The sequence below is a fragment of the Nematolebias whitei genome, chromosome 5 (assembly GCF_014905685.2).
Source record: "Nematolebias whitei isolate Nwh7 chromosome 5, NemWhi1, whole genome shotgun sequence".
In the NCBI taxonomy this organism is placed as follows: domain Eukaryota; kingdom Metazoa; phylum Chordata; class Actinopteri; order Cyprinodontiformes; family Rivulidae; genus Nematolebias; species Nematolebias whitei.
The window spans coordinates 5,816,019-5,837,707 of NC_056502.1; the positions used below are offsets into that span (position 1 = coordinate 5,816,019).

Consider the following 21,689-nt stretch of genomic DNA (forward strand, 5'->3'; position numbering starts at 1 on the left):
TTAGGATCATTTTGTGTGTAAGGCAGAACCTCCGGCATCGTCCCGGTGGAACAGAAGCAGCTGTTTTAATTTATTTTGATGAAAAGAGGTTAAATACAGTTTGTTACATTATGATTCATCAAAGGAATTAATGAGAATAAAATCATTTTAAATCAAAACTTTAATGGCAAACACTGAGAACAAAATCACATCAACATTAAAAGAAATGTGAAGATTTAAAAAAAAAATCCAATAAAGTTGTTCTTAAATGAGAATCCAAACATTTTAACTTGCACATTAAAAATGCCTTAACTGTATTTGATCACAACAAAAGATAAAAATGTGAATCTAAATTTTTATTCACTAAATGCTGAAGAAACTGGACAGTTTTTCTTCGGATGAGTCAGTTTGGTATTTTTATGTCATTTTCCTGCAATTCAAAATAATTTTCAAAAAGAACTCTCCTGGAAGAAATGAGTCAACTTTCGATATTTCAGAACTTCTTCATGAGCTTGGATGCGAACGCAGTCCCGATGCCGTTCAGAACAAAGTTGGCGATGTCGCCCAGCCACTTGAACGGACCCGAGTCCTCGGCTTGGTTCCGGGCGGCAGCGTCGTACTCGGCCTCCATCCGTTGTCTCTGTTCTCTGATTTCGCTCTCGTGCTGCTTCTTTAACTCGTCCATCATCTCCGTCGACTCCCTCTTTCTCTCCTCCCTTTCTCTCTCCCTCTCCTCCTGCATCCTCCTCAACTCCCGCCTCTTCTCCTCATTCATCTCCTCCCTCTCCCTCTTCATCTCCTCCTCCCTCTCCTTCCTCTCCCTCTCTCTCTCGGCGTGGATCATTTCTGTCATTTTCTGCATTTCTTTCTCGTACTTCTCCTGTAGTTTTCGCTCCATTTCTTCCCTCTCTTTGCGTATCTTCTCCTCCTTCTCCTTCAGGATGCGCTGTTTCTCCTCTTCTATCAGCCTCTCAGCTTCCTGGAACATCTCGTTGGTGTAGTGGCTTCCCCCGTTCTTCTGGACAATGTCTCTGATCTTCTGCAGGAGCTCGATGACCTGAGGCTTCTTATCCTCCAGCCTGTTGTTGAACACGTGGTACTGACCGTTGCATCTGGCCACGAGCTCCTGCAGGTCTGGACTTTCAGACAAGAACCTTTCAATAGTGGTGCCTTGCAGGTTGTCTCCGTGAGTAAAGAGGACCATGCTGTATCCGTTTGCAGCATCACCGAAGACTTCTTGAATCTTCTGCACCGTCTGCTTCTCCTCTGCAGTGAACCTGCTCAGTGAGATGATCAACAGGAAGACGTGTGGTCCAGGAGCAGCGTAGTTGATGCACTGGCCCAGATCTTTGGTTGTTTTCTGCTCACCAAACCGGGTGTCAAACAGACCCGGAGTGTCGATGACGGACACCTTCTGTCCCTCCACCTCTGCCCGGCCTTTAGCGCAGTCCACAGTTAGGGACCTGGGGCTGCACTTGGACTCGAAGCAGTCTCGACCCAGAATGGTGTTTCCGGTGGCGCTCTTCCCAATCCCGGTCTTCCCGACCATCACGATCCTCAGCTCGTTGTTGTTTGTCAGCATGGCTCCTGTGGAAAAACAGTTGCGTGTTTATTTACTTTTAGTTTTTCAGCAATTTTTTTTTTTACAGTTTTCACTTTCAAAACTATCCTCTTTTTTTTTTTAAGGAAAAAAGAACCGACACTACCACAAATGGGTTTTATTATTATCATTATTATTATTATTATTAAAATAAGAAAATGGAATAAACTCCCATCTTCACTGAATTTATGCAGGAATTCTAAAAGTTTTTACACGGAAGAACAAACAACTAAAATGACAAACATGCCAACGTGGATTTGAATAACTCAAAAGATCCATTTTGTTTCAAAAAAAAAAAAAGTCACGTTTTGGACACTGGCTCCTTGTCCTGAAGGATGAAGGTTGGGGGGGGGGGAGACATTATTACTTTTATTATATCACACCATTATTGATTCGTTTCATTTTACACCCATCGAGGCACACATGTGATGGTGCAGTCTCCGTCTGTACGTGCACCCGTAAACACATTTTCAGGGCTTAATTTGAGCTGGATCCTGTCGGAACAGGATCCAGGGACAGGGTGCATTCCGCTAAGAGTCTGCTCGGACCTAGCAACTCTCAGGCGTACTAATAATAAAGTTATGAACAAATATGACTGCGTTGAATGAATAAAACTTATATTGGATATGTGAACTGCAAATAATTACATAAACACTCATTTTAAACACAACAGCCACTTACGAGCTTCTTGATATCTCATACGATCAGTAGCATTTCCACCTCTAGCCTTAAAAATAGCTCCGCCCCTAAATGGGGGAGTGGTGGCGCAGAGGTTAGAAGATGGGCTTGGTGTCGTAAAGTCAAAGGTTCAACTCCCGGTACCGTCAACATCAAAACCTCCCCCCACACACACCAACCCCCCAACCATCCCTACATGATGGGGTTTGTATGCAGGTTTGTGTTATTTGTAATGTTTGTGTCTATAATTTAGTACAAGTCTATTTTCTTGTGATTATTGCTACTGTGCATGTTCAATAAACTAAATAAATCTAAATAAAACCTGTAAAATACATCACTGATGAGACAACTTAGTGAAGAAACTATTTTAAATTGACCCTTTAGGTTTTTTGTTGCAGTTGCTCACAAAGACATAATCTGTTTCTATCTGTTGTTGTTCAATCTGTATATAAATACTCAGCTGGATATTTTCTTGACAAAATATTTCCTAATATATTTACATGATACAGTTTTTATGTATCATCATAACATTCAAAGTTTGTTCGTTCTGTAAAAACAAAAAACAATCCATAATAAAGCCATTATCAGAACTGAAACCCGTGCAGCTCAAAAAAACTTCACAATAAATAGAACTATAAGAACAAAAACTAAACAGATTACAGTTTTCTACAGATTCTCATTCAGTATTTTTGGTTTGTTTGTTTGTTTATTTGCACAAAAAGAAACAACACACATAAAATAAAAGTGGAAAAAAAAAACTAAATGTGCAGGAGAGGTCATAAAAACCCTAGTTGGGCTTACAAGCGCCCCCCCCCCCCTTCTAAAAATAAAAATCATAAAAGATACATCTTCCTTTAAACACACACAATTACATACCAAAGCAATTTATATTAAATACATTTAAATTGTCAAAAAATGATAAATTGAAAAACTAATGTGTTAGAAAATCTATAAAGTTTGTTTAAACCTTCTTTTAAATACAGATAATGTTGTATTAGTTAGTTGTTTTAAACGGTTCCTCAGCTCAACACCCTGGTGCATGAATGAACATTTAGCAACAGTGGTTCTGCAGAAGGGGATCTGTAAATCATCCCTCCTTCTTGTAGAGTATGAACGATAATAAGAATTAAACTCAAAGAAATCATGAAAATATTTAGCTAAAGAATTTTGTGATCGTAAACTAATTTGATCAGCTTAATCAGCGAGTACTGTAACTGTAACACATGATAAGTTGTTTATGCTCACCACAGCTGTTTGCCTGGTACGGAGAGAACATGTTTCCGTGCATGGACGTGTTGAAAGCAGCAGAGTTGACTCTGAGGCTGAAGTGAAACCTGCAGGATGTTTTATGCTTCTACAGTCTGGAGCAAACCACACCTTCACAAAGTGCTTTCACTTTCTGTCAGAATGAAAGTAAAACTAAAACTTTTATCTCAGTTTTCCCCTCAGCTTTTACAAGAAATGGCAGAGGTTTCAAAGAACGCCAGACACCGCCTCGCTTCCGTTCTTACAGATTGTATAACAGCCCGTGCTTTCATGAAGATGAACAAAATACAAAACCGGTCTCATCCTGTAAAAATGCCTGTGTTAAAACGTTTTGTTCAGTAAAGTTAATTATTTAACACTATGGAGTCCAGGGATGGAGACATAACAGTTGCTGGGGTGGCACTTGCCCCTCTGGAAGCTGATTGGCCACCCCAGGAGCCACCCATAACCCAGATTTTGAGCAGAACAACAGTGACACAAGCATGAAGTGTGGCGCAAATGATCTCCTAGAACTTTATTTTCCAAAAGCCACATATGGAAAAACAATATGGCTCACATTTTTCACTGCTTTCACTGCTTTTGACACCATCGACCACAAGATCCTCATTTCTAGACTGGAGCAGTGGGTGGGCATCACAGGGTCAGCCCTTAAATGGTTTGGGTCCTACCTCTCTGACAGAACCTTCTGTGTCAATATCAAAGATTTTAGTTCGGCATCGACAGCGCTCCAGTGGGGGGTACCGCAGGGGTCCATCCTCGGTCCCCTTCTCTTTTCTTTATACATGCTGCCACTAGGTGCTATCTTCCGCAAACACAACATACCCTTTCATTTCTACGCCGATGATTGCCAAATTTACTTCCCCCTGAGGCACAGAGGCACACGCTCTATTCAGCCTCTTCTTGACTGCCTGGCTGACATCCGGGACTGGATGGCTTTAAACTTCTTAAGCTTCAATGAGAAGAAGTCTGAAGTCATGCTGTTCCATCCCAGTGGCTCACTCATGAACCATGACATTGACCTTTTCTCTCTAGCCCCGCTAGAGAAACAAAAGGTCACTAATCTGGGGGTGATAATGGACCCGTCCTTAAAACTCAACAGTCACGTAAACATGATGGTCAAATCCTGTTTTTTTCAGCTGAGACGGCTGTCTAAGCTGAAGCCTATACTCTCCAAAAAGAACCTTGAGACAGTGATCCACGCTTTCATAACATCTAGGCTTGATTTCTGCAATTCACTTCTGTTTGGAATCAGTCAGTCCTCCATTGCTCGTCTACAACTGGACCAAAATGCTGCAGCCCGATTTTTAACTGGTACAGGCTATAGAGAGCACATCACGCCAGTTTTGGCCTCCCTGCACTGGCTACCCATTCACCTTCGGATCCAATTCAAAATTCTCATGTATGTTTTTAAATCACTGAACAGTTCCGCCCCATCCTATCTCACTGATCTTCTGCAGCCATATGTCCCACCGCGCTCTCTGAGGTCAGCAGACCAGATGCTTCTCTCAGTCCCAGAAACCCGTCGTAAGCTCAGAGGTGACAGGGCTTTCTCTGTTGCAGGTCCACGACTGTGGAATGAGTTGCCACTGAGTGTCCGGCAGGCTCCCACACTCTCAGTCTTTAAGTCTCGCTTGAAGACCCACTTCTATTCTCTTGCCTTTAACACGTTGTGATTTGTTTTGGTCCGGTCTGTTCTCTACTCTGTTGGCCATTTTAGTTAGCTTCTGCTGCTATTTGTATCTGTATTTCTATTTTATGTTTTCCTGTCCGCTGTGCATGTTTGTTTTCTTTTGTACAGCACTTTGGTTGGCCTTGTTGCTGTTTTAAGTGCTCTATAAATAAATTGGTATGGTATGGTATTTTTCAAGATGGCTGCCCTTCAGAAGCCATTTCTGTGGGAGTTTAACCTGAATTGAGACTGAATCATTCGATTTTCCCAATTTTGTCATAAAAGTGCAGGTTTTTGGGCATGCTAAAATCAATTGTGATCAACTTGTGATGTTACGATATAAACACACTATTATCACTTGACATATTTTCATATATTACACAAAGCCTCCATTGAAACATTGATACAGAACTAGTATCCACTACTCAAATTATTTGCACAAAGCTGTGTGCACTTGAGACAGAAGTGGTGGCATTTGCATCTGCCATGTTGTTTACATCATCAAACCCAGTTTACCGTAATACTTTGTTCTTTCATTTTGTCACTGCGTTAACATTCGGTACCGTCGTACAGTCCACACTAAGCCTGCACAATAATGAGGAAAAGATTATTTTGATCAATATTTCAATCACTGTTACTGATTCAAGGTTCAAGTTTCTTTATTGTCATTCACATCACATGTGGTACATGAGGTGGAACGAAATTGTGTACATCTCAGTTACATCTAAAACTAGCAAACTAAAAAAGTATTTAAAAAAATAAACAGTATATAAGGATCTAAGATCCTCATTTGAACAGCCTCCCTTCACACAAGACAAACAGCAGCCTGAACATGAGTCTGTTGTGAGCAGATGGTATAAATATAGCAGCTTATAAGAAATCAGCAGCATGGATAATCAGCAGCACAGATAAAGTGACAATTAAAGTGCCATACAGTGATTCTCCTGGTTAGAGATTCATGAGTCTAACAGCCTCAGGGTAGAAGCTGTTCCTCAGTCTCAGTTCTACACTTAATGCTCCTCAACCTCCTGCATGAAGGGAGCGGGGCAAAAAGTGTGTGTGCTGGGTGAGTGGGGTCCTTCACGATGCAGATGATTCTCTTCCTGCATCTAGAGGTGTAAATGTCTGTGATGGTGGGGAGGCTGACTCCAGCATCTTCTGTGCAGCCTTCACCACTCTCTGCAGAGCTTTTCTTTCTGCAGCTGTGCAGCCTCCATGCCACACGTTGATGCTGGAGCACAGGATGCTCTCCACTGCACACCTGTAGAAGGAGGTGAGGACTGAGCTTCCCAGACCAGCTCGTCTCAGCCGCCTGAGAACATAGAGTCTCTGATGAGCTTTTGATCAGGCTGGTGGTGTTGTTGCAGCTGAGGTTGTTGTTCAGGTGCGCACCGGAGCCCACTTCCACCGCAGATTGCAGTTTTCATTGCAGCCAGGTTTTTCTTGAATATTTTGATGTTGAACTTTAAAATAACAACAACAAAAAAAATGTTTATTCAAATGTAGACCATGAGCAAACAAAAAAAAATAATAATATCTGTAATAATGCACACTTCCACTTTTGTTGCAGGGTTCTAAATAACTGTTTCTCCCTAAAATGTCTTGTTTTATTATATTTTATGATGTCACTTTTTTCCACAGGCATTTGTTGCTTTGTTGACGATGGCTTCTTAGTAACATTTAACAGTTGTGTGTTTATGAAACATTTCACATAAACGGGGATATTTTTATTATTTTTTTTCTGCAGAATAGCTGACTCCATATTTAAAGCTGCAAACTTTTCAGTTTGTTGCGCTTTTTTGAGAAACGGTTTTAGTTTAGGAGTAAAGCTAACTTTTTTCAAACTTACAACGTGCAGAGCTTTGTTTACAGCTCTAATTAGATTAATATTACAACATAACTGTTTTAAATGTCTGATTATGTAAAGTGTCCAGCTGATAAACACTACATTGCTGTGTATGACCTTAAAGCACAGGCTGGTTATGTCTTCACCTCTGGTTCTGATTGAAGCTTGTTCTATTTAAAATAAGTGGCAAGAAGTTACTGTTTAGTTGTGGTGTCATTTCAGTTCCAGTTTTGAGACCCATGCCAAGGTACCAACCTGACTCACCTGAGACACATGGGTCCTGCAGCATGGCAGCGCAGCTACAGAACCAGGAAGTGTGTGTTATAAGAAAGGAGCCATTTCTTGTAAATGCTTCTCTGAGTTTCATTCTGACGTTCAGAAAGTGAAACCCCTGAGACTGGAACTATAAATGTCCTCCAGGCTCCGTCCTGCTATCACTTCTCTCCAGCTTCAGCATCAGCTCCTCGTTGTAACAGCCCCCCTTCACACAAGGCAAGTAACAGTTTCATATTTTAACGTGGTGAGCTCCGGTAAATTGTGTTTCCAGCAACTAAATCCTTTTTATGAACACGTCACCGTAACTCTGAAAGAACTGCAGCGTCTGTGGTTTCTGTGATCTCATTGTGTCACACACCGATGGGACACACATCAGAGGCAGTGGGGTTCAGTATCTTGTCCTGAGACACTTCAACATGTGGCTGCTGGTGGAATCGAACCCCCGGCTCTCCCACTGGTGGCTGACCGCTCTAACCACTCATCCACAGCTATAATAGTTATAAATTACTCTGTGACTTAGAGTAAAATCTGCTTCTGCGTGTGCTCGTGTCATTTATACAACCTCCTTTTCTGTTAGGCAGGAGAAACAAAATCTAAAATGTCACACAGAGGCGTTCCCTTCCTGTTTCCTTCTGACTCCTTTCTCCAAGATCTGTTCTCCAGTCCTGCTCCCTCATTGGCTGGTTCTGCTGCGTTGCAGACTTTACAGCCTCTTTCTTGCAGGAAAAACCCCGGTCAGATAATGGAAAGTTTCCGATCACGTCCAGCCTGCACCCGACTCCTGTCCGTGCTGCTGTTCGGCGTATTGTTTTTGTGCTATTGGTGCTCAGAGTATTTTTAGTCAATGTTTTTCTTAGTTCATAGATCTTATTACTGTTTTTCTTTAACTTTTTATTGGATGTAACTGGGACCCTGTGTGCATAATCTCGCTCCACCACATGTACCACAAATAAATCTCTCCGACTCTCTGATCTGTGTGAGTCAGAAACATCCTCCCCATCCAGGGTGCATTAAAGTTGAACCCAAAGTTCATGTCTCTAAGAGCAGCGTCAGCTCGACCAGGCCTCGACTGATGACACCGTCAGGTGAAAGGTCACCTTTGTTGACGTCTCCAGATAAGCTGTGCGCCCCCAAAAGTGTGACATCCCAAACTTTCAGGGAGATTACTCAATAGTTTGCCCTTTGTCTCTCTCCTCGGGTGGATTTTAATAATCACTTTGGTGATCTGCTCGTCTGGTGTGAGTCTGAACCTGGACACACCGTGACACCGGAGTGCGCTCTGATCTCAGTGGTGGCTGATGCTCAGCGTGATATAAATTCTTATTCTACTTCATTTTTTCATCTTTTTCCAGGAACCATGCTGAAAAACAACGCTGAGCTGAGGATCGTGATGGTGGGGAAGACTGGGATTGGGAAGAGCGCCACCGGAAACACCATAATGGGGCAAAAGTTCTTCCAGTCCAAGTGCAGTCCCAAGTCTTTAACTGTGGACTGTGCCAAAGGCCAGACGGAGGTAGCTGGACAGAAGGTTGCCATCATCGACACTCCCGGTTTGCTTGACACCAGGTTTGAAGAAGACAAAACTCAAAAAGATCTGGGCCAGTGCATCAGGTACGCTGCTCCTGGACCCCACATCTTCCTGGTGGTCATCTCTCTGACCAGATTCACTGACGAAGAAAAGCAGACGGTGCAGAAGATCCAAAACATCTTTGGCGAGGCTGCAGACAAATACAGCATGGTCCTCTTTACTCACGGAGACAACCTGGAAGACATGACTATTGAGGAGTTTTTGTCTGAAAGTCCAGACCTGCAGGAGCTCGTGGTCAGATGTAATGGTCAGTACCACGTGTTCAACAACAGGCTGAAGGGTGACAACTCTCAGGTCGTCCAGCTCCTGCAGAAGATCAGAGACATTGTCCAGAGGAACGGAGGAAGCCACTACACCAACGAGAACTTTCAGGAAGCCGAGAGGCTGATTGAAGAGGAGAAACAGCGCATCCTGAAGGAGAAGGAGGAGAAGATACGCAGAGAGAGGGAAGAACTGGAGCAACAGATTCAGGGAAAATACGAAATTGAAATGCAGAAAATTAACGAGAAACTCCAGGCCGAGAGAGAGAGGGAGAAGAGGGAGAGGGAGGAGGAGAGGAAGAGGGAGAAGGAGGAGATGAATGAGGAGAGGAGGCGGGAGTTTGAAAGGATGCAGGCGGAACAAAGGAGAGAGAGGGAGGAGAGGGGGAAGGAGCTAGAAGCCATGAAGAATCAACTGAAACAGGAGAAAGAAAAAGAATTCAGAGAACAAGAAGAACGGATGAGGAGGAGGTACGAGGAGCAAGCCAGGAGGAGTGCTGAACGAAGCAGCGGCTGCACCATCCTGTAGTTCCTGATCGAAAACACCCGTTCTGTTTGATTGACACGTCTCGCACCAGCTGAAGGTTTTGGTTGATTTCGTTCCTGCTGTCGTCTGGATCGTTGACCTGAACACCTCAAGCGTTTTCTGCTCCGGGCGTTTGAAGCAGCCTGAATAAATCTGACATTTGGGCCAAAGGAGCTTTGTGCTACTGAGTGGGTCGGTGAAGATTCTCAGTCATCCAGGACACGACGAATTCAAAAAGCGTTCAATACAAAAACAACACTCTTTTGCGTCTCTTAACAGAGGAGGAGGCCTCAGATTTCCACTTTCAAAAACCTATAATGCAACTTTAAGACTGATTCCCAGCCGGTTTTCACACCTGATGGGAACGGAGGGGCCTCGTCTGTGAATGAGGCGCTTTTTTGAATTCATCATGTCCTGGATGACTGAGAATCTTCATCAGCATAGAGTAACAAAGACTTTAAGAAACCCCTACTGTTAAGGTGTTTAGGTGACTTGTCAAATCTACATGTGTGTGTGTGTGTGTCTTATCTCTCTCAGCCTTAAAACCTGAATCTCTCACTCTCTGCTGTTTGAACTGAGAAAGCTCCTCGGATGAGGAGCGAAACGTCTTCTATTACAAATAAAGTCCAGTTATTTTTGTATTGAACGCTTTTTTGAATACTGAGTGGGTCCATTTCTTTTATCTTATTTTAGTAACAAAGTAGAGCAATATAAATAAAATAAAGTGAATGAAAGAACTGAGCACCCAGTGTTGTGTTTGTGGTTTTTTTTAGGTTAGTACTTTAATGAGAGACCATTCCACTGTTAGAGCCTGAGAAATGATAAAAACAGAATCAAACAACTCATAACATCACAAATTATACGAATCATTAACCACATCTAACCGAAAACAATTTGTACAGCTAGGAAATGAAAAATCTGATCTTCAAAATATAAATTGTGGAGTCCCCCAAGGTTCGGTGCTAGGACCAAAGCTTTTTCTTTTGTATATCAATGACATTTGTGGTGTCTAAAAAGTTACAAATCATCCAGTTTGCAGATGATACAAATTTATTTTGTTCTGGGAATTACTTTAAAAACATTATAGAATGTACGGCAAGTGAGATGTCTAAACTTAACGAGTGGTTTAAATACAACAAATTATCAATAAACTGGAATAAAACAAAATTCATGATTTTTGGTAATAGAAAAATAGATGATTCTATTATAATGTCTATAGATGATAATCAAGTTGAACGAGTACATGAAGTTAAATTTTTAGGGGTTGTTTTAGATCATAAACTTAACTGGAAATCTCATATAAAATACATAAAACTAAAACTATGCAAAAGTACTGGACTTCTAAATAAAGTAAAACATGTTTTAGAACTATCAACACTCCAGACATTATATTATTCACTTGTTCCATATCTGACTTATTGTATAGAAGTACGGGGCAACACATTTAAAACCAACACTAAACCGTTGTCTGTCTTAAAAAGAAAGTTATGAGAGTTTTATATAAAGTGGACACTAGAGAACGCACAAATAAATTGTTTATTCTGTCAAATATCTTGAAACTAAGGGATCTGGCTAATTTAAAAATGCTATTGGTTATGTTTAAAGCTAAAAAGAGATTATTGCCATTTAATTTACAAAGGTTCTTTTTCTGAAGTTCATGTGATAGAAATAACAGAAGGAAGTATGATTTCAAAAGTAAAACTGTGCGTACTTTAAAACAAATGTGCATTTCGGTGCATGCAGTAAAACTATGGAACAGTTTGGACGAGGAGTTAAAAAAAAGCTCTACAATAAACCAATTCAAAACACTTTATAAAAAAGAATGATTAACTCTTATACACTTTTAAGTTGTTAATGAGAAGAGTGATATATTGTTATGCATGTTATTGTTGTTGTTATATTGTTTGCAACTTGTTTTGTTAATTTAATGTACACGGCCATGACATTTTGGTAATTATTAAGAAAGGGGGCGGATCTATACAAGATTTTCTTCTTCCTGCTCCCCCTTCACTCGTGTAAACAAGTGTTGTCAGAGAATGTGTTTGTAAACTGATGATATTATTTTTGAATCGAGTGAATAAATTGATTGATTGACATTTTCTCAAAGTGTATCCCGTCTTAAGACCTAACAACAAATCAGTCCTGTATGAACAGTACAATTCAAATACAGTTACTTTTTGAAGTACAACTGTTAGGATAACTTGTTTCAGTTGACGTCAAAATACAGATTTTTTTTCTTTGGATACGTGTTTTTTTTTACATACAGTTTCACTTTACTCTTTTCTGAGTATTTTGATTATATCAGGACTGCAGCAGCATTTGAACCTGATGTAACCTGACGGAGCAGAGAGAAGATCCTGTTTTTTTTTTTATTCTGGTAACTTGGGGATCTTCTGAAACGGACTCAAGCATCAACAGTCAAGCTCAACAGAGTGCAAGACTCTGAGGAAGTTGTGGTAAAAAAAAAAAAAAGATCAAATAAACAAAGCAGGAAGTATATTTTCCTGGTGTGTTTCATGCAGATTTGGGCCCACAAGCCAATCAATTCAGATCTGTTTTTTTTTTTTAGCTTCAGTTCACAACAAAAGTCCTCTTAGGTCACAAAAACATTTACATAAACTAAAAAATACCACAAAGTAAAAGTTATATATCTGAGGAAGCTGGTGGATTGAATCAAATGGTAAATGGACTGTACTTACATAACGCATTTCTATCTTATTTCAAGATACTCAAAGCTCTTTACAGCAATCTGTGCCTCATTTACACAGCTCTATACTAGATCTCTACAAAGCTAATTGAACAAATCATTCTAAAGAGACTAATCAGTGCTTTAAATCACATTCATGCACTGATGGGACACACTTCAGAGGCTTTGAGGGGTTCAGTGTCTTGCCCAGGGACACTTCAGCATGTGACTGCTGGTGGATTCGAACCCTCAACTCTTGCATTGGAGGATGACTGCTCTAACCACTCAGCCACAGCCGCTCCACTTTATCTCCATCTTCCATCCTGTGTAAGGACGGTGCCTTCTGGTGGTCCTTCTCTGTACTCCCCAGTGTCTGGTTCCACCCTTGTCTCATGTCCAGCTGTTTGTAATTATGTTTTCGAGTCTGTCTGTGAGTCCTGTTCAGTGTCGGATCGTCGTTGGGGACAGTCTCGTCTTGTCCTGATCTTGTCCTGGTCCTGACCAGTGGTGTAGTCTACATATTTGTAGTGGGTATACTGTGCTTAGAAACCAAAGTACACCAGTTAGTACAATAATCGTTAACTTATTTTGATTTTTAAGCATATTGAACATTTCAAAATTTCTCTGATGCTTATATCTGAATAAGTGTACAACAAATTTGTACAACAGTTGGATTTGTATTAAAAACACGTTATAGAATTTATAAAACAGTATCAAAGCAAAACATGTTCAAGTATTAAGTAGGGATGCACAGATCCACTTTTTTTTTTTTCACTTCCGATCCGATACCGATACTTGTTGTACGGTAACACTCGATACCGATCCGATGCCAATCTGAAAAAAAATAACCAGTGCTGAATTAACAAAAATGGCTGAATCGTGTCATCTGGACCCGTTTCTGAAACAGGTCCAGATGACATGATTCAGCCATTTTTTTTTTTATTGTCTACCTGGATGTTTGAGCTTACAAACCCAGTGCTGAATTAACTTAAAAGTTGTTTTTTTTCTAAACGCAGACATGAATGTAATGAATTACAAATTTATTGAAAACTCTGCTCCATAGCAGCACACTTAAACACACCAAGAGCTTCACAAGCTTGGTCAAACATGTAAAAACAACACAACTTTAATTTGTTCAGTCATTACGTTAGCGCGTGACGTCACTCAGAGCACAAAGTATAGAATCAGAGTGACTAGATCTGCCCAGTCATGGAGCGGTTACTTTGTCACGATACCCGACTCAGAAGGATTTTTCCCCCCGATGTCTAGTATTAATAAGTGAGCACAGAAGTATTAATTGTACTATACTTGTTATTTCAGGTCTCTCTTGTAAATTAGTCCCCGAGGCTCAACGGCATTAACCTGTATAAATAAAGGTTGAACGAAAAAAATATATACAAAAAAACAGGTTGAACCAGCTCAGTGTGTCTATAAATGTTCCAAATGTGTTGCCAGTGACATGAGCCCATGTCACAATGATACGTGACATGGGCTCATGTCATTGGGCACTTTTAAGTGGGTATACTGAAATGACCAAGCTTTTTTTAGTGGGTATACTCCGTATACCCGCGTATCACAGACTACACCACTGGTCCTGACCTGCTCCTTGTTATCCAGTCATGCAAGTTTTGCTGCCATGTCAGCCTCTTTGTTTAATTAAAAGTATTTAATTTTACAATCTGCCTCTGATTCCTGCCTGCACCACTGGGTTCATTCCTGTCCTGCTCAGCCAGAAATCCTGACATCCTGAGCACAATGCTGGTGACAGTGGGAAAGAAAAACTTATTTTAACATGAAGAAGCTTCCAGTAGGATCAGAATTACGATGGGAATCCATCTGCTTGGGCTGGCTGGAGTTGGAGAGAACAGAAAAAAAGACACAGCATGACTGGTGCAGGTGTAGTTCCTGTGGTCCCGGTGTCATTTCTGCTGGCAGCATGACAGCTCAGTGGTTAGCACTGTTGCCTCACAGCAAGAAGGTCCTGGGTTCAATCCTCGGTTGGACCTGGGGTCTTTCTGTGTGGAGTTTGCATGTTCTAGAACAAGCACAAGAAGCTTCTTGTGCTTGCGTGGGTTTTCTCCGGGTACTCCGGTTTGCCTTCAGGCCCAGGCCTCCCTTGCAAAAGAAATCTGTGATCTTAATGGGATTTTTCTGGTTAAATGAAGGTTAATAAGTTATTCAATAAATCTATGGTCCAGGCGTAGTTTCTCTGAGAAGAAAATCTAAGAAAAGCACAGTTTAATTATGGAAGTGGTTACAGACAGGGTTAGCAGAGCGAGTAAAGGCAGCAGCAGAGTGAGGAGGTGTGGTCAGTTTATCCTCCAGCAGTCTGAGTCTAATGCAGCAGGACTAAGGGATCACTGAGGAAACCCAAGCCAAAAAGGAAAGCCTTAACCCTGGTCTTAAAAGTAGATCAGGTGTCAGCTTCTAGGAACTTGTGATCAACTGACAGGCTCCAGGCCTGCTGGTCTCTTGGTCACAAACACTCAGAGTTGTGAGAAGCTTCCGAACTCACGTTTCATCACGATTTCCTGCAGTTTCTCATCACCGACTCGTCTCCCAGAGGTCGCAGCTCGGTGAGATTCTACCTATAGTTCAGCTTTTTCACCTCAGGTCAGCTGCTGTCACGTTCAGCTCCAGGTGATGTTCAGGGGAGAACTGAGCTCCACATGGGGTCAGCTCAAAGCAAGGAGGGGTAGAGCAGGAAGTAGACAGGAAGTAGACTCTAATCAGACAGGAAGTAAAGTAACCTGAGTATTTTAAAACAAAACCTGAAAATAAACTCACAAAACTCAAGACTGGGTGCCTTAAACCTGGCAGCCAAATATTTACACCAGTAACCTTCGTCAGATAATGAATTAATCTTTACATATTTTCTGTCTCGTTTGTAAAAAATAAATAAATAAATAAAACAAATGGCCTTTTAACCCATTAAAAATAAACCATTTTGACACTGGTTGTGTCACAGCAGCACGGGGATCTTTGTTACAGGAGCTGAAAACACTTTGTGTAATAAAAACCACCGAGCTGCATCAGAACTAAACCGTTAGAGGAACAGGAACCTGTTTGTTCTGTTTGAACAGCTGGAAACCTTTTTCACTTCCAGCTGTGGCCCCGGCGTTTAAACCTTTGTTGTTTTCTGAGTAAAGATGGAGGAAGATGTCTTTTATTCCACGGTCGTGATTAAAGCTGGCCAGCCCCGATTAAAAGGTGAGAATGTTCAACGTCTTTAGGTCAGGTTTTATTAAGAAAACGTGTTTTATAACTTTTTATTCGTATTCTAACGCAACTCTTTAGATTTTAACATCTGGAAACATTTAGAAGAACCATAAAAATAAATTGTGAAGTGATGAAGTGGTGTTTCTGTGATGCAGAGCAGGAAGAGGACGCGACGATTTATTCTGAAGTCAAACCCAAAAGGAGTCCGGCTGACCCGGGTACGTTTCAAACCAGAACCAACAGGTTTTCATACAGAACAAATAAACAGGAAAATGTATTTGGAGCTTTTTAACAGTGTAATTAGATTTTGATTCTTGTGAATTTAAATGCATATGTATTAAAAACCAAATTAAAATAAATAATTTTCCATTTTTTTATCTATTTAGATAAAAAAGGTTACAATAAAATTCAAAAATGTCAAACAGTAAGACTGCTGCAGATGTTTCTGCTTTTTATAATTGCTGTAGTTTAATTTAGTTTAATTATATTTGACCTTATTTCATGTTTCTGCTAAAGTTTTGCTTCGTTTAAATTATTTAAAAATGTTTTTCTGTCAGAAAAGTGTGACTTTATATTGAAAGTCACACTTGACTGTCTTAGCGCAGGTCTGTTCTGTTAATTTTATTAATTATATTAATTAATTAATCATCTTGTAATGTGATTTTATCCACAAGCAATCAAGAACTAAAACTTTTTAAATTACGAACAAAAACATTTGCATAGTTTAATCCAAACGGGCGGATTATAAGTGATTTCTGACTCCAGCTGCAGGTTTTAACTATAATAAGTTGTATCTTAGTGATTTTTATTTAAATTTTAACTCGTTTGTTAAAACATTTGTTCTAAAAGTTCACGTGTTTTAACATAAATGTGGACAGAATGGCTGCTGAAGCGTTCACTTGATGAATAAATCTTCCTAAAATGTGATTTTTATCAACGAGATCAACACGAAGACCAGAAAGAAGACAAACAAATCTGACAACAACTTTATTTATTTATTTCTCTGCGTTGCCTTTAGTGTCGTGCTTTAATTGTTAAATATGTGTAACTGTCATTTGGACAGGAGTTATTATTCTGACTTCGTTTTATCATTTTATTTGCTGACGTCTCCACAGGATGAAATTAAAGTTGATCAAACTAGTTCTAAAACTGAACCTTGAGGTTAAATGTTGGTTAAAGATTAATATGAGGTGCCGTGTAGGACTTAATCTATCATAGATTAGAGGCAGGCGCTCATCAGAGGAAGCGTTTGTCCAAGTTTCATTTTAGGAAAAGGCAAATGAAAGTTTGATGTGATGACGGCTTCTGTTTTCAGTTGGTGCAGAAAACGAAGGCCGGAACAGTCGTCGGCTGCTCGTCTGCTCGTGGAGTCTTTGTTTCCTCCTGATCGTCAGCTTCATCGTCGTCATCGTCTTCAGTGAGTTTCACATCAACCTGCACAACGTTCAGGTTTCATGTTTCAGCCGAACAGAAGGAGCTGCAGCTGGAGAGGAAACGACGAGTTCGTTTCAGAGTTGGCGTCTGCAAATAGAATTTAACCTTCTGCTCGTATGTTCCTGCACTTTGTTTGATCCGGGCCGAACCCACACCAGGACTGAGCACGGGAGAACGCGGGTCTTTGGTTCTGCTGGGTTCTGTCTGCATCTCTGTCGTGACCTTCACAGCCGGGATGAGAGTCCACCCCTCTCAGTCTGAAGCTGTTCTGGAGGAAGGCTTCCTCTGCGTCAGGGGTTCAAGTATCAGCAAGTCTTGTTCAGTAAGGATTTGATTATGTAGTAATGAGGATGTTGCTCCGGTCTGCTATGGTGAAAAAGGAGCTGATATTAAAAGATAGTTCTGGATTTACTGGTCCGTCCATGTTCCAGCCATCAAGGTCCTAGATCCAAGCGGCTGAAGAGATCCTCTTCTGCAGGAGGACTGAGCTCAGCCTCAGAGAGGAGGGGAGGAGCACCATCATCCTCCTCATCATCGACAGGAGGCAGCTGAGGACGACCACCTCAAGGATGCCTCCTCCAAGAGGTTATACGCATGGAGGAGATCCCAGGGCAGACCCAGAACTCTGTAGAGGAGATTCGTGTCCTCCGGTCCAGGAACACGTTGAGATCCTCCAGAAGGAGCTGGAGTGTCTCTGAGGAGAAGGAGGTCTGGGTTCACCCTCCTGGACCTGCTCACTCTGGGACCCAATGATGGAAATCACAAGAAAATATCTCAATCTTAATAAATACTCATATATTGAAATTTATTATTTTAATAGAATATATAGAAAATACTGAACTATTTTATTTATTTTAAACAGAATTTGAAAACGGACTGAAGTGTTTTTGTTTGTAGTCGGAGTGGAGCTGAACCAGCAGCAGATGAACCTCAGGGACCTCTCTGCAGAAAACCAGCGCCTGACGGTTGAAAAGAGGAGCCTGGAGAACCGGACCCAGGAGCTGAGCCGGAGCAGGGACGACCTGAACTGGACTCTGGACGTCATCCTGACCTTCAACAGTTTTCCAGTGAACGACTTCTGCCCCGAAAAAAGTCATTTATTTTATCAAACTTTGTAATTCTGACGTTTTCTTCTTGTCACTTTTGTTTTATCAAGAGATTCCTCCAGAACTTTGTCACGGGGGGTTCTGGTGGGCCCACTTACAGAGCTGGTTTGTAAACAACAACAGCTCCTTTGAAACTTTGTTTGCCTGAGATAAATAACGGTCAGAGGAAAACGTCTCAAGCTAAAAGGATGAGCCGTCCGGACGTTAAACAGAACCAAACCTTAATGTCTGATAAATTTATTTACTCCGTACGTTTTTCAGCATCTTTCTTGTTCCACAAGTTTTGTGCTGTTTCAACAAATCAAAACGTTCGGCTCTTTCAAGACAATCCTGCTGTGACTTTTGGTATCGGTGCAACTTTAGCTTTTTGAAATATTTAGCCTTTTCTGACATTTTTTTTCTCATAGAAAATGAATTGAGCTCATTTTACCTCCGTCACATCTTTAGACGTGTTTACAACCTTTTACTGCTCCGTTCACGTTTTGTTCTGGTTCAGCTTCTTTCAGCTTCCCTCTGCAAATTTAAACTTTTTTCAGCTACTTACAGATGTTTTTTTTTTTCAGCTGTTTTGTGCTCCTTTCAGATTCTTTCTGCCAACTACAACATTTTTGTGTTTCTTCTAACTTTCATTCAACCTTTATTTAGACAAGTTAATCCCATTGAGCCTCGAGAACTCATTTACAAGAGACCTGAGACTTTTTTCTGCTGATTTCAGCTTGTTATGCTTTCAGCTTATTTCTGCTCGTTTAACTTATTTCAGCTACTGTTTTATGCTAATGTAAGCCTTTCAGCTAAGTCCACATTTTTTTGCACTCATTTAAAAAAAAAAATTCTTCCTAATTTGGCTAAAATGGGCTCTCTCCACTTTAGGATTCTTTCTGCTTGTTAAGCTACTTTTAAGCTGGGATTTTTTTTTCAGCTTTTTTCAGATAATTTCCACTTTTTTGTGCTCGTTTCTGTTTTTTTCAGCCAAATTGGGCAAACATGTTCTTTCTGCTTTCTTCTGCTAATTTAAGCTTGTTCTACCTTTTCAGCTAGCTAGCATTTTTAGCTAATTTCAGCTGTTTTCAGATCAATTCAAAATTTTCATGGTAATTTCTGCTACTTTCAGCCTAAATAACTTTTTTAAGCTAGTTTCAATGTGTTATGCTCCTTTCAGCTTTTTTCAGCTAGTTTCAGCTTTTTCTGCCTTTTCAGCTACTTTTCAGCCATTTTTAAAACTAATTTCAGCTACTTTTAGCTAATTTCGTGCTCATCTCTGCTTATTTAAACCTAATTCAGCAAATGTGTCCTTTCTGCTTTCTTCTGCTAACTTAGGCTTGCTCTTCCATTTCAACATGTTTTTTTAGCTAATTTCAGCTGTTTTTCAGCAAGTTCTTCTGCAATAAGCATTCACGCTGCGTTTCCACAGGAAATGCAGTGTCGTTATTTTCCGTGAAGATCGTTCAGTTTTACAGTTTCCTGAAGTGATTTGTTTGTTCTGTTTCCTGACTGCAGAGTGTCGGCCGTGTCCGACAGGCTGGCTTCTGTTTGGGGACAAATGTTACCTGTTTTATAACCAAGACGCTCCCTGGAGGAGCTGGGGGGCGAGTCGAGAGTTCTGCCAGAACCGGGCCGCAGACCTGGTAGTTGCTGACGACCTGAGGGAGCAGGTAAAGTCTGCAGCTTCTGCTGAAACGCTCCTCCAGAACTGATGTCCTGAAGTGTGACGCTTCGTTTACAGGAATTCATCAGTGAAAACTCAAAGTTCTACTTCGACGAACATCACGGGTTCTGGTTGGGTCTACGGAACACCGGAACCGCCTGGGTCTGGGTCGACGGCCGGAACGACACTCTGGGGTAAGAATAAAAATCTAATTTAAATCCTCCCTGGTCTCTGTGAGGAGCTCATGAATGTGACCTGACTGTTGTTGTTCTCGTGTGAAGGTTCTGGAAGTCAGAACCCGGCGGTTCCCAGGCTTCATACGTTCTGCTGCTTCCTGGACAGAACCCGACAAAGAGCTGGAAAGCAGAAAAAAGCAGCTTTCTGAACAAATTCATCTGCGAGCAGAGAGTCCTGAAACGGTCCCGTTAGTTGGCGCTGGGCTTCGACTCGTCTGCTTCGTGTTTCGTTCTCGACGTTTGAGCGAAAAAAATCTGGTTTTAGGAAAAATAACTTGTTTTTGTCTCACAGGCTGGAAAATGTGGAGGAGAAACACAATTCTTTCCTGTGGACAACTCAGAGTTACTGGAAATTAAAGTTTTATTTAGGTTTGGTTTTTAATCAGCTGCAGGTTCAGGAAATAAATAATAAATTTGTTAAAAATCTTTCTGCTGCAACAGTTGTGTTGTGTTTTAATGTTTATTCAAAACTCTTAACAGTTGAACTAAACTGAGTCTGAAGTTCTTCCTCGTCATGATTGGAGTATAAAAACATGTTTCTTGGTGTTTTTAAACGTTTTTATGATTCAGAGCATTATTATGAGTATTAAGTTTATTCTAGAGAAATTAATTCACGTTTATTTTGTTTGTTCCTCAATAAAAACCCGATCAAATCAAACGGCAGCAAAGGAACGAGCTCATTTCTCGTTCACTAACGTTGCAACAATATTTGTGTCACAGCTGTGTTGGGACAAAGCGTTCGCTCGTGACCTTTGACCTTCCTGTTAAAACTCCACCATTTCTCCATCTCTGCGTCTCCTGGCTGCGGCAGAAGGTTTAAAAGTTCATTTAAAGAAGAAGAAGAAGAATTTCTAAATGAAGTTACTGAAACGGTGACCTCATGTCAGGAGGTTTAAAGTTTTCATTTCATAATCTTTTTTTTTTTAAAGAATGAGTTTTGTCTGTTTTAATACGTAGTTCCAAAACAAACCTTGAATTAAATTTAAAAAAAAAACTGTTTGACTTGTCCTTTAATACAAAAACGGAGGATATTAGGTGTATGTGATTAGATGAGTGTTTGGAAAATTCTTCTCACAGACGGAGCATCAGAGACGTCTCCTGTTCAGTAGATAAGTTTAAATTCTGGCAGCGAGGAGACAAGTGAGCAGCAGAACAACAGCGTGCAGACTGCTCAGTTTTAGATGTTCAAACATCACGAGGCAGGTTTCACAGGCTGCCGGGGCTGAGAAGATAAGCACCTGACAATGTTTATTAACGGTTCCTGTTCGAAAAGCTGGCTTATCTACACACACACACACACACACTGTCCACTTCCTAACAGACACAAACTTGTTTATTCAAAGTCTTAAATCTCACACAGAATGAGCATAATGGCTCGTTTTCTTCACGAGAGTTGTTGAGTAAAATTAAATCAAATATTTAAACTTAAATCAGCCCAAAAACATGAAGGTTAGTTTCATTAATAACGCTAAACTGTTCCTGATGGTGAGACTGGACTGTGTTGGACTGGAGACATGTCCAGGTGTCCTCTGCCTCTCACACAGAGACTGCTGGAGACAGGGACCATGCTGGACAGATGGATGGATGGATGGATGGATGGATGGATGGATGGATGGATGGATGGATGGATGGATGGATGGATGGATGGATGGATGGATGGATGGATGGATGGATG

General features: G+C 40.8%; 2 protein-coding genes across 2 annotated transcripts; one reads left to right on the forward strand and one right to left on the reverse strand.

The window, feature by feature from the left end:
• Positions 1 to 472: 472 nt before the first annotated feature.
• LOC119409246 (GTPase IMAP family member 9-like) lies at positions 473 to 1,604 on the reverse strand. The gene has a single exon (XM_037676096.1). The coding sequence runs from the start codon at positions 1,559 to 1,561 to the stop codon at positions 473 to 475; it is 1,089 nt and encodes a 362-aa protein (XP_037532024.1). The 5' UTR covers positions 1,562 to 1,604.
• Positions 1,605 to 8,671: 7,067 nt separating this feature from the next.
• Positions 8,672 to 20,207, forward strand: LOC119409636 (immune-associated nucleotide-binding protein 12-like). The gene is made up of 9 exons (XM_037676537.1): positions 8,672 to 9,687; positions 14,938 to 14,950; positions 15,524 to 15,584; positions 15,749 to 15,811; positions 16,909 to 17,010; positions 17,925 to 18,119; positions 19,631 to 19,785; positions 19,857 to 19,972; positions 20,060 to 20,207. The coding sequence occupies exons 1-9, from the start codon at positions 8,672 to 8,674 to the stop codon at positions 20,205 to 20,207; spliced, it is 1,869 nt and encodes a 622-aa protein (XP_037532465.1).
• The last annotated feature ends 1,482 nt before the right edge of the window (positions 20,208 to 21,689 follow it).

Bases quoted from the DNA above. Each gene is read 5' to 3' on its own strand.
- LOC119409246 (XM_037676096.1), bottom strand. From the start codon at position 1,561: ATGCTGACAAACAACAACGAGCTGAGGATCGTGATGGTCGGGAAGACC.
- LOC119409636 (XM_037676537.1), top strand. From the start codon at position 8,672: ATGCTGAAAAACAACGCTGAGCTGAGGATCGTGATGGTGGGGAAGACT. The intron at 15,585-15,748 runs GTGAGAATGTTC...TCTGTGATGCAG, and splicing joins TGGCCAGCCCCGATTAAAAG to AGCAGGAAGAGGACGCGACG. The intron at 15,812-16,908 runs GTACGTTTCAAA...TTCTGTTTTCAG, and splicing joins AAGGAGTCCGGCTGACCCGG to TTGGTGCAGAAAACGAAGGC.